The sequence below is a fragment of the Rattus norvegicus genome, chromosome 7 (assembly GCF_021556685.1).
Source record: "Rattus norvegicus strain SHRSP/BbbUtx chromosome 7, alternate assembly SHRSP_T2T, whole genome shotgun sequence".
Lineage (NCBI taxonomy): Eukaryota > Metazoa > Chordata > Mammalia > Rodentia > Muridae > Rattus > Rattus norvegicus.
The window spans coordinates 60563036-60575209 of record NC_141540.1 but is presented as its reverse complement, the minus strand read 5'-3'; the positions used below and the strand labels follow the sequence as shown (position 1 = coordinate 60575209).

Below are 12174 nucleotides of genomic sequence, written 5' to 3'. Positions count from 1 at the left end.
TGATTTTTCCTTTGATGAATATGAAGTGTCCTTCCTTATCTTTTTTGATGACTTTTAGTTGGAAATTGATTTTATTTGATATTAGAATGGCTACTCCAGCTTGCTTCTTCTGACCATTTGCTTGGAAAGTTGTTTTCCAGCCTTTCACCCTGAGGTAGTGTCTGTCTTTGTCTCTGAGGTGTGTTTCCTGTAGGCAGCAGAATGCAGGGTCCTCGTTGCGTATCCAGTTTGTTAATCTATGTCTTTTTATTGGGGAGTTGAGGCCATTGATGTTGAGAGATATTAAGGAATAGTGATTATTGCTTCCTGTTATATTCATATTTGGATGTGAGGTTATGTTTGTGTGCTTTTCTTCTCTTTGTTTTGTTGCCAAGACGATTAGTTTCTTGCTTCTTCTAGGGTATAGCTTGCCTCCTTATGTTGGGCTTTACCCTTTATTATCCTTTGTAGTGCTGGATTTGTAGAAAGATATTGTGTAAATTTGGTTTTGTCATGGAATATCTTGGTTTCTCCATCTATGTTAATTGAGAGTTTTGCAGGATACAGTAACCTGGGCTGGCACTTGTGTTCTCTTAGGGTCTGTATGACATCTGTCCAGGATCTTCTGGCCTTCATAGTTTCTGGTGAAAAGTCTGGTGTGATTCTGATAGGTCTGCCTTTATATGTTACTTGACCTTTTTCCCTTACTGCTTTTAATATTCTTTCTTTATTTTGTGCGTTTGGTGTTTTGACTATTATGTGACGGGAGGTGTTTCTTTTCTGGTCCAATCTATTTGGAGTTCTGTAGGCTTCTTGTATGCCTATGGGTATCTCTTTTTTTAGGTTAGGGAAGTTTTCTTCTATGATTTTGTTGAGGATATTTACTGGTCCTTTGAGCTGGGAGTCTTCACTCTCTTCTATACCTATTATCCTTAGGTTTGATCTTCTCATTGAGTCCTGGATTTCCTGTATGTTTTGGACCAGTAGCTTTTTCCGCTTTACATTATCTTTGACAGTTGAGTCAATGATTTCTAGGGAATCTTCTGCTCCCGAGATTCTCTCTTCCATCTCTTGTATTCTGTTGGTGAGGCTTCTATCTACAGCTCCTTGTCTCTTCTTTTGATTTTCTATATCCAGGGTTGTTTCCATGTGTTCTTTCTTGATTGCTTCTATTTCCATTTTTAATTCCTTCAACTGTTTGATTGTGTTTTCCTGGAATTCTTTCAGGTATTTTTGTGTCTCCTCTCTATGGGCTTCTACTTGTTTATTTATGTTTTCCTGGAATTCTTTCAGGGATTTTTGCGATTCCTTTCTGTACGCTTCTACTTGTTTATTAATGTTTTCCTGTGTTTCTCTAAGGGAGTTCTTCATGTCTTTCTTGAAGTCCTCCAGCATCATGATCAAATATGATTTTGAAACTAGATCTTGCTTTTCTGGTGTGTTTGGATATTCCATGTTTGTTTTGGTGGGAGAATTGGGCTCCGATGATGCCATGTAGTCTTGGTTTATGTTGCTTGGGTTCCTGTGCTTGCCTCTCGCCATCAGATTATCTCTAGTGTTACTTTGTTCTGCTATTTCTGACAGTGGCTAGACTGTCCTATAAGTCTGTGTGTCAGGAGTGCTGTAGACCTGTTTTCCTGTTTTCTTTCAGCCAGTTATGGGGACAGAGTGTTCTGCTTTCGGGCGTGTAGTTTTTCCTCTCTACATGTCTTCAGCTGTTCCTGTGGGCCTGTGTCTTGAGTTCACCAGGCAGGTCACTTGCAGCAGAAAAGTTGGTCTTATCTGTGGTCCCGAGGCTCAAGTTTGCTCGTGGGGTGCTGCCCACGAGCTCTCTGCGGCGGCAGCAACCAGGAAGATCTGTGCTGCCGTTTCCGGGAGCTTCAGTGCACCAGGGTTGCACATGGCGTTTGGTGTTTTCCTCTGGCGTCCGAGATGTGTGTGCAGAGTGCAGTCTCTTCTGGTTTCCCAGGCTTGTCTGACTCTCTGAAGGTTTAGCTCTCCCTCCCACGGGATTTGGGTGTAGAGAACTGTTTATCCGGTCTGTTTCCTTCAGGTTCCTGAGGTGTCTCAGGCAGGGGTCCTGCCGCTCCTGGGCCCTCCCCCACGGGAGCCCAGAGGCCTTATACAGTTTCCTCTTGGGCCTGGGATGTGGGCAGGGGTGGGCAGTGTTGGTGGTCTCTTCCGCTCTGCAGCCTCGGGAGTGCCCACCTGACCAGGCGGTGAGGTCTCTCTCTCTCACGGGGTCTGGGAGCAGAGAGCTGCTGCAGGCCGGGATCCTCGGGTGTGGGACTTCGGTAAACACAGGACGTGCCCGGTCCTAGTGGAATTCTTCCTCCGTGTGTCCTGAGCTCACCAGGCAGCTTTCTTGCAGCAGAAAAGTTGGTCTTACCTGTGGTCCCGAGGCTCAAGTTCGCTCTCGGGGTGCTGCCCTCGGGCTCTCTCCAGAGGGTATCTCTTAAACTCCTCCTTGGCCTATAGTTTCCTTAAGGTGTTTACCATTAAGATTTTTTTCTTACATCATATATTTCTTATTAAAGAATGACTATGTAGCTCTCAGGAATGATTTCAGGAATTTTTGAAACTATTCATGGTTGGGGGAAACAAAACTTATATTGTATGCTATCTTAAAAAAAATTCCCGTGTGCATGTACGTTATATTTTTTTCTCTAATCTAGTAAATGGCTAGAACCTGAAACATACACATACACCCACACACACACACACACACACACACACACTGAAATGCTAGCCTCATGTCTTCCCTTTGTAAGCTGAAGTTTCCCTGAAGAAAAGCAGGTTCTCTTCACTTTATGTTACTACATAATTGTGCTATTCCAAAATGAGGGATGAGATTTATTTATATAACAGCTAGTGTCTAGTTGTGTATCAGCATAGTCATTGTAGAAATAGGAAAAGCATAGTTCACTGCATAGTAGGAAGGCAGTATTTTACGTGGAAGCTGGGAAACTGATCTGGAATTGATGTCTCTTTTGGGCTGACTCCTAATGCCTGCTTTGAAGTAGTCCCTGGATTATTCTTTGGGGATTATTCACACTTTCATTCCATGTATATTACTCTTTTTCTTTCTTTCTTTAGCCCTGGAACTCAGTATGTAGATCAGGCTGGCCTGGAACTCACATATATTCACTAACCTTTATTTCCCATTGTGGGTGGAGTGTGCTATATGATTTCCTACCTTGTTAATTAGAACATCATGTAAATATACACTTATATATATGTATACTTACATACTTATACGTAAGTGCATACTTATATGATGCTCTAAGTGTATATGATGTTCTCTTTTATCAATGGCTTATAGTGATTGGCCCAAGGATAGAAGACATAGTCTACGTCAATGCAATCTGTTACAGTCAGTCTTGCTGTCACCCGGGGCCCGCCTTTAGCTCAGTGGGTAGCCAAGAACTCATATCAATCCTCTTACCTCAGCATACCTACTTGTCAGCAGGGACATTTTGACAACACATAGTGTGTTTAGAGTTCATCAGGTTTAGGTTATAGTTTAAAAAAAACTGGTTCTGATTAGGAAGAACTGAGAGGGGAAGCTAAAATTGCAAGACAGGAATAATTTGAGGAATCTTATATGCTGTGCTGAAGAATTTGGACTCCCCCCACCCCTAAGATGGTGAAGGAGCCATTGGGTGATTTTCATGAGGGTTTTCACACGATCATATTACTGCTTGAGGAAGAACAGTTTGTAAATGGAGTACTGAGGGATGTTGAAGCAGGAAGCAAGGAAATAAATTAAGGTGACACCATAGTTGTCCAAGCACTATACAGGACCTGGACCAGGAGACAAGCACTGAGGACAGGGAAAAGGGGCATAGCAACGGGTGCTCTCCATCCGTTCTCCAGAAGACATATCTGAAGGGGGTAACATGACAGAAATATTTTCCTTTGGAAATTGTTTTAAAAACAAATCTTGACTTTCAGTTAAAAAATATTCATATTGTGTTTTTCAAAAGTTTTATAAACATGTGAGTCAGTTTTGAATCCCAAGATTTGGGTTTCTGTTGGGTAGTTCCTGAATCGATCTGATATTCTACATTTCTCTCAAGCCACCGAGTTCCCATTGGTGCTGTTGGTCTATAGAAATCATTTGAGTAACAAGGGTTTAGTATTTTTTGAGGAGTGAATAAATTGTTTAAGTAAAAGGTACAGCAGGCAGGAGGTATAGGGGCTAGGGTTTAGGAGAGGGACATGGACTGGAGACACCTGGGGATTATTTGGAAGTGACAGTGCTGGTACAAGGTGCAGCTGATGCTGGTGGGAGAGGCAATAAAACAGGGGCACCAGGAGACCCGATGCAGCAGTTAAGAGCACCAGCTGCTCTTCCAGAGGTCCTGAGTTCAATTCCCAGCAACTGCATGGTGGCTCACAATCATCTGTAAAGAGATCTGATACCTTCTTCTGGTGTGTCTGAAGACAGCTACAGTGTACTTATTTACATACGATAAATAAAATTAAATTAAAAAAAGAGAATGAGAAGTAGCAAATAAACTCGGGATGCCATATTTTCAACGAGATGCCGCTGGCTCTCAAACTGACTTTACATGGGAGAAATTATTATCAGATAATTAAGAAATAAGGTTTTTGTTTTGTTAGTTTGTTTGCTTGCTTATTTATTTATTTATTAGTCTTTTGTAGTTGATTTTTAGACAGGGGTTCTCTGTGTAGCCCTGGCTGTCCTGATAGAGCAGGCATGCCTCAAACTCAGAGATCTGCTTGCCTTTGCCTCCTCAAATACTGTGGTTAAAGGTGTGTGCCACCACCGGCCAGCTATTGAACTAAGTTTTATTGTACAAAAATTAAAAAAAAAATGTCTGCAGGAGTGTTAGCGTGTTTGGCCAATGCTATTATGTTAGATATTTAAGACGTTAGTTCTTTAAAATTCACAAAGAATTTTAGAGTAACTGATATTGCTTAGCATTATTTTCTTGACATTGCTAAGTTTTCACAAAATAGTGGTTTTTCTCCTTTGATACTACTCCATCCCTCTCAGCTAGCAGAAAAATCTAATTTTGATTATTTGGACTCCATTTGCTACCCACATTCAACTGAGTCCGGGAATTCTAGTCTACAAATAAACTCCAGTGTTCTTTCGCTGTGCCCTCGCTTCCTTTTTTTTTTTTTAATTAGATATTTTATTTATTTTCATTTCAAATGTTATCCCCTTTCCGGGTTTCCCCTCGGGAAACCCCCTTACCCCACACCCCTCCCCCTGCTTCTATAAGGGTGCCCCTCCACCCACCCACCCACTCCCTCCCGCCTCCCTGCCCTGGCATTCTTCTACACTGAGGCATTGAACCTCCCCAGGACCAAGGGCCTCTCCTCCCATTGATGCCAGACAATGCCATTCTCTGCTACATATGCGGCTGGTGCCATGGGTTGCTCCATGGGCCCTTGCTTCCTTAATGGCTGGCAGATGGGTTGCTTTCCTGATTCAGTGCGAGCTTGGGCATCGGGGTCTTGGCCTTGCCTGGAATTTCTGATACTCGGTGTTCAGAGTCCCTACTGGGGCTAAGCATGCATTCTCATGTAAGACTTAGGCACCTCCCTCACCAATTAGATTCTTGATATTCACAAAACTGCAAATCACGTTTCCTGCTGCTGCATTTGGTTGCTGCTTAAGTCAGGTAGCCTGAAAAGGTTCTAACTCAGCGGGGGGCAGGTACGATCCTTTTGTGGGGGAAATGACACTTTTACCCGGGTCTCTTAAGGATATAGGAAAATACAGATAGTTATTTTATGATTCATAACAATAGCACTATTATAGTTGTGAAGTAGTAATAAAAATAACTTTTTGGTTGGGGGGCGGGGAGGCTCACCAAAACATGAGAAACTGTGTTAAAGGGTCACAGCATTAGGTAGGTCTAGAACTACTGCTAACTGCTCTAAGACGTCAATTTTATTGTTTACTGGAACTAAGTCTCAGAGAGCTGCGCTGAGAAGGAATTAGATTACGAACTTAATAGCTTACCAATTTGTTTCCAGACATGGGGGAGATCTCTATGACCATACACAATTCCTCCTTTATATGCCAAAGCTTGGGTGAATTTAGGAATTGAAATCATAACCACTAAGTTGTGAAGGTACTCTAAACTATGTGCCTTGGACTTTGGAGCGATAAAAGGCCTGGTAGTAACCAGAGTTCCTATAAAAATACCATGCTTAAGGTCATGCGCGAGTGGCAGCAACAATACTCGTGTATTAGAAACCTCTAATATCAGGGGGAAAAGTCTCTTCTTGCATCAGCTCGAGAGCTGATGTTCAACACAATCCCACAGGTTCTTCCTGGGTCTAAACAAGGTGCTCCTTCCATCAAACCCAAGAGATTCGGCGTTTCTCAAGTTAAAAGTGCCACGCCTGAGCAAACTTCAAAAGCACTAGGCTTCAGTTTAAAAATATAAGGGGAGAGAGGGTGGGGACAAAAAAAAAAAAAAACCACGCACAGGCGCAGTGAGGCACGACAGCTCCACCCTCTTCGCATCCTCACTACGCATGCGTCCAATTGCAGTTCCCGCTAGTCCCCGCCTCTTTCCTGCCCGGATGTTATTTTAGACCGGCCGGATGTTGTTGTGAGTCTGAGAGACACGTGAGGTTCTGCTACGTCATCACCAGGCACGCGCGGGGAACATGGCGGCGGCGGGCGTTGTGAGCGGGAAGGTGAGTAACGGCACCGGCTGGTGCGGGTGCTCCTGGCTGGTGGCTTGCGGCTGGCGGGCAGCCGTAGAGAGGGAAGCGGGCTGTGTCGGCCTCGGGGATGGTCGGCGTGTGACAGTGAAAGGGCTCCGCGGGGTGCGAGCTGTCCCGCCGGGGTGCTGGGTGAACCCGGCGATAGACGGTTCCTGCTCCCAGGCGGTGCAGGCCTCGGCGCTTTTCCCCGGCTCTGCCCCGCAGCGCGGATCCCTTTGGGGACCTCTGAATCTGTTCCTTCCCACCTTGACTCTAGTTCTTCACGTCTGCTCTTCTGACTGCAAAGCCTCTTCTTGCAAAAGCCTTTCGAGGCGTCACCCTGGCTTAGCTCTGTCTTCTTTCGGTGAAGGCGTCGAGTCACCATGCAGAGGAACGGACCAGGAGCTCTGCAGCTGTGTTCTCAGAGCTTGGGGTCCCGTTCGAAAATTGGTTAATGGTTGCGGGCACCAAGTATGTTGGGAACTGGCGATTGACACCGTGCTGGGCTCATCTAGAAACGCCTTTATTAAAATATTTGTTTCCTAGATGTCTTGGGGGCGTTCTGTGTGTGGATGTGGGTGTCTGCCCCGCTGTTTCACAAAGGCTTGTCAGTGACACCCTCCTAGTGGGTTAGAAGCTACCATTAGGTGCGGAGGAGATTCTATTGCCAGTTTACATGCAGAGACAGCTGACGCGTATATAGGGTTATCTGCTTCATGACGTACACCTGGCAGCATTTTCCGGTGGAGAGTTATTTCGCAAACGTCCGTGACCCGCTGGTAATCACAGAGAACGCTAAGAACTGTTTACTTGTTGCCGATAGCTTCCGCTGTTCTTTCAATTTCATTTATGTTTGTCTCGCTGCATTTTACCTCCTTTTGAATTTGACGCGTTTGTGCAGGAGATTAGATTGTGGAATAACAAATTACGGTCTTATCTTCAGTGTTGATCTGAGTTGTGACCTTGGAAAATTGGATAATTAAGACTTCTCTGTTCATCTTTATCTGCAGAACGGAAGGGATGCCAGCCATCTGGTATTGGAGTGCTTAGGAGTAGACACAACAAGAGTGCTTATCTGTTACATATTCTTGCTCTTTCGATGATAGGTTGAGCATTCTTTTCGGGTTACTTATATCCTTGTCCTTTTTTTTATTTTATAGTCTTTTTGTGTTTGAGATGAATGCTAATCATCTCTTGGCTCATTACAAATTAGAAGAAAGTTATCTTGGTGTTTTGGGCTGGGCTGATCCACTCTGGTACTTTCCAAGATGAGATCTTCACAACTTACACTACACTTCTCTTTTCCAGTTTGCATGGATTCTGAAAGGAACCCTTGATAAAACAGTTCCGAGACATAAGGGGCTCCCCAACTTCTACTGTCATTAATACCGTTCACAGACTGACTTCCTAAACTTACTCTTGTCTTTTGTAACTCTGCTGCATCACCGTATTGGACTGAGATGACCATTCATGGCTGCTCCCATTACTCCACTGAACCTGTGTTCGGTCTTCTCTCCTACGCTGCTGTCTTGATAAGCATACTGAGTGGAATCCTCCCTTACAAAGTTCATTTCTGGCTTACTTGTTGTGGTGTCTTTATGTAAAAAGACTTCAAGGCATTGTGTGCTGATTTTTTTTTTTTAATGTAGAACTACCTTTTGCTTTATCAATAATAGATGAGAAACCTTTACTGTGTTAAAGAATTCAGACTGATTAACTTGTCATAAAAAAGGCATTAGCTTTATGTTTTACTATTTAGCCCTCTTTTTGTGTAGGCAGAGAGAATATGGTAGAAGTGAGTAGGTAAGCTATTTCTGTCTGTTTTTCGAGACAGGTTTTTTTCTCTATAGCCACAGCTATAGTGGAATTTCCTTTGTAGACCAGGTTGGCCTTGAACTCACAAGAAATCTGCCTGCCTCTGCCTCTGCTTCTGCCTCTGAGTGCTGGGATCACCTTGTCCCACCATGTCCAGCCTGAGTAGGTAAATTATTGATCTCTTTCCTTCCTCTTCCAGAATTCAGCCTTGGCTGTTTACCTCAGAATTACAGTAGTGAATGTTAGCAAAGACAAAAGAATCAGTTGTGATAAGTTAAAATGGGCAAGATAAGCCCTACACCGAAGGAACAAAAGCTAGGCTGCCAGTTCTAAATGTCAGAATGGAGAGTAACTGCAGACAACGCAGCTTTTCTTTGCATTGAAGACCTGGAAGTGACCAAGGACATTAACCTTTTTTATTCAGAGTAGGAATGAAAGGTAAGCTTTGAGAGAGTGTAGAGTCGAGCCAGCTTTATTTTACAAGCTAGCCACTTCCTAGTGACTTAAGCATTCTCTCTGCTTCTGTAACAGTGCCGGCTTCCTGTGGGATTCTAGGGATTAGTCACTAAATGCATCCACATGCACCTGACCTGGAGCAGATGCTTTGCTGCCATTGCCCTTTGTCTCAGCTTCCCTGCAGTTGATTGGTTGGTTATGGCAGAATCTTAAAACTTAGAATATATTATTTTGGTATGGGTGTGAGCTATTTCTATTTCATTCTTATTTTGGATATTGAGAAAAACCATGTTTAGAAGTCATAGTTTTGTCATTTTGGTAGAGGTTCTAGCCTTTAACAGCCAAGCCAGCTTTGTAGCCTAAGACATCTTGTTTTGATGATGAATCCTATGGCACCAATTAAGGAGATAATCCTAATTGTTTAGGATCAAACCTGGCTCAACTTCTTGAGTTGTATGATTTTGGGGAAATTACTTAGCCTCCTTGTGCCCAGTTTTATAGAGTGGTATAAATAGACTTCCAGCATGGAGTTGTTGGTGGATTAAATGAATTAATATTTGTAAAACATTTAGAGTAATTCTTGGCATCAAGCATGTGCTTGATAAATACAGATGTTCTTTACTGTTAAGTAACACTGGTTTTGAATAGCTATTTATTCATGCTGATGGTTTTCTGCAAAGAAATATAAGGCAGTAAACAAGTATGAAGGTAATATAGTTATGAAATAGAGGGGAAAGTATATAATGTTGGGAACTAAATGATTGGTTGTTTAATTAGGCTTTATATGGCAGTGTTTTCTTTCAGCCAAAGTAGAGAGAAGGATGCTCAACTCTTAAAAGACCCCATCCCACAACAAACTAGTTTGAATTTAGCTCACAAACGTGGTCTTCTGGGACTCTTTCCTACTGTGCAATATAAATGTGATTACACAGTGTGCCTGCTTCATTGGTGAAAGGGAAACCAACCCCCAAACGTCCTGCGATTTGAGCCAGGGCATAGTTGAGTGAACGCCGAATACCAGTAGAGTGCATTGAATTCTTCCTCGTTGATCAGTTTGTGTGTCTTAGGTTTCTGTTGCTCTGATGAAACCCTATGACTAAGAGCAGCTTGGGGAGGAGAGGGCTTATTTTATCTTACAACTCCCAGGTCACAGTCCAACACTGAAGGAAGTCAGAAGGAACTGCAGTAGGGACTGGAGAGGAAAGCTTGCTTTCCTCTGGCCTTGCTCAGTTTGCCTTTTTATATACCCCTGACCATCTGCCCAGGGGCAGGTAGCACCAGCACAAAGGGCCTGCCCATGCAGCCATCATTCGTTAGTCAAGAAAATTCCTCCTCTCAGGCTTGCCTACATGGCAGTCTGGAGCTTCAAGTGAGGCTTTCTCTTTTCAAATGACTCTGCATGTGTCAACTGACAGAAAAATCCATCCAGCACAATGTGTATGGGTCTGTTCTTTTATATGTATATGTATGTGTACACACACACAGAGAGACATTTTTCTTGCAGTTTTTGAAAGTGGGTTGGCGTTTGGTTGGCAACCCTGATTAGTTCTTAGAAGTTAGCTAATTTGCTTTGCTCTGTATATATAGAACCATGTTTTCAAAAGGCAACCAATTAAGGAGTGGCGACAAGCCGCTCTGGAGAGTGAGATAAGTAGAAACACTGTAATGACTGATCTGCTTCTGCTGGAACAGTGGAGAGACTGAGTTACTGGGGTGAAGGAAAGGAAAAAGGATAGCTTTGAAAGTGTTTTGACCTCCTCTGCTGGTTCCAGGTCTGTCTTAACTCTGCAAAGATTAAGTACATTTGTTCCCATCTATACCAGGCATGGGGTATATCACCTAGTGCTTGCTCTCAGGGTTTCTAGACCATAGTTTTCAGAAGAAATACACACACAGTTACCCTGTCTATGAGACATGCAGTAAGAGCTTGGAGTCACTCGAGTGGGTGATGGTCTTAGAGAATTTGTATGTTCTGTGACCTGTAGATTGACGATTGTCATGAAGTCAGATTTTGAAACATTTCACCTGCACCTTGCTGATGCCCCGACATTGTAGATTCTCAATGAAAAGAGCAACAGAAAATGAGGAGAAAATTAGTGTGAGAGATGAGCCCTTTAATACCCACTATTTTATATTATAATATCCTATTGGCCATTTTCTGTCACGCTAGAGCTATTAGAAAATATAATTCTTTTCTATGTTTCACAAATTGTTTTGTTTTGAACAACTTGAAACCATTAGGAAATCAGCAATTATTCTGTCAGAACTTGTTTTGAAGACATTTTTAGTAAGAATTTATGCATGGGTTAAAGTTGGCCACATCCATTTTCTTTTAGATATTTTTATAGTCTTGTGAAGTCATTAATGCTTTGGAAAGGTAAAGAATATTCTTTTTTCATATTTTATTTTGAGATAAGCCATCACTATTTTTTATGTTTTGATATTATATAGTTAACATCATTTTCCCCTTCTGTTTTTCCTTCTAAACCTTCCATACACATCTTTTACTCTCAAACTCTGGCCTCTTTTTCATTGTTACATACTTATGTGTATCTACATATACCTAAATACATAAATATAACCTGTTCAGTCTTTGTTACTTGTGTGTGTGTTTTCAGGGCTGACCATTTGGTGTTGGAATTGTTTGTAGTTTTTGGTGCATAGCTGAGATCTCACGAGCTTTCCAGTCCTCTACCCCAGCGTGTCTGTTGCCCTCGCTCAGCTCACCTCATATTGGCAGGCAGATTGGCAGTCGGTCATATTGGTGCAGTTTCTGACAGTCCTAGGAAATACAGTCCCACAGATGTATCCACTGGGATTGAGCTCCATGCTCTGTGTTTTGCTTGGTGGTGCTTTTCTGTAGTGGTCTCTGTTGCAAAGAGAAGTTTCCTTACTGAGAGACAAATGGTCAAGGATTGTTAGGGATTATAACTGGTTTAGTAAAATGGTGGTTATGGGTTCTCCAAGATTGACGACTTTATAGCCCTGGATAGTTGGCTAGGTTTCCAGTAGCAGACATGATTTCCTCCCGTTGAGTGGAGAAATAACTCCTAAACATTATTTTAAGGCAGAGTGAGTCTCTTGGAGTTTAGGTGGCTTTGAAATTGCTATGTAGCTGAGGATGTCTTTGAAGATCTGATTCCCTTTTCCCTCACATCCCAAAATTTGAAATCATAGGTACCATGTACCATACCAGGTTTATGTGGGTATAGAATTCATAGCCTTGTG

The 12174-nt window shown here is 42.7% G+C and overlaps 1 protein-coding gene across 6 annotated transcripts in view; it reads left to right on the top strand.

Moving 5' to 3' along the window:
* Positions 1-6613: 6613 nt before the first annotated feature.
* The window catches only part of Tbc1d15 (TBC1 domain family, member 15), a 55539-nt gene continuing 49978 nt past the window's right edge, over positions 6614-12174 (top strand). For 4 of the 6 annotated variants that reach the window (XM_087558487.1, XM_087558489.1, XM_087558486.1 and 1 more), the window contains exon 1: positions 6620-6666. Coding sequence is in view for 4 of the 6 variants with exons in the window: in XM_087558486.1 (XP_087414612.1) it covers positions 6637-6666 (30 nt within the window). In the remaining 2 variants the exon portion in view is untranslated. Of the gene's footprint in view, positions 6667-12174 lie in introns of all 6 variants that reach the window. The other 2 variants (NM_001427232.2, NM_001427231.2) reach the window with 1 other exon arrangement.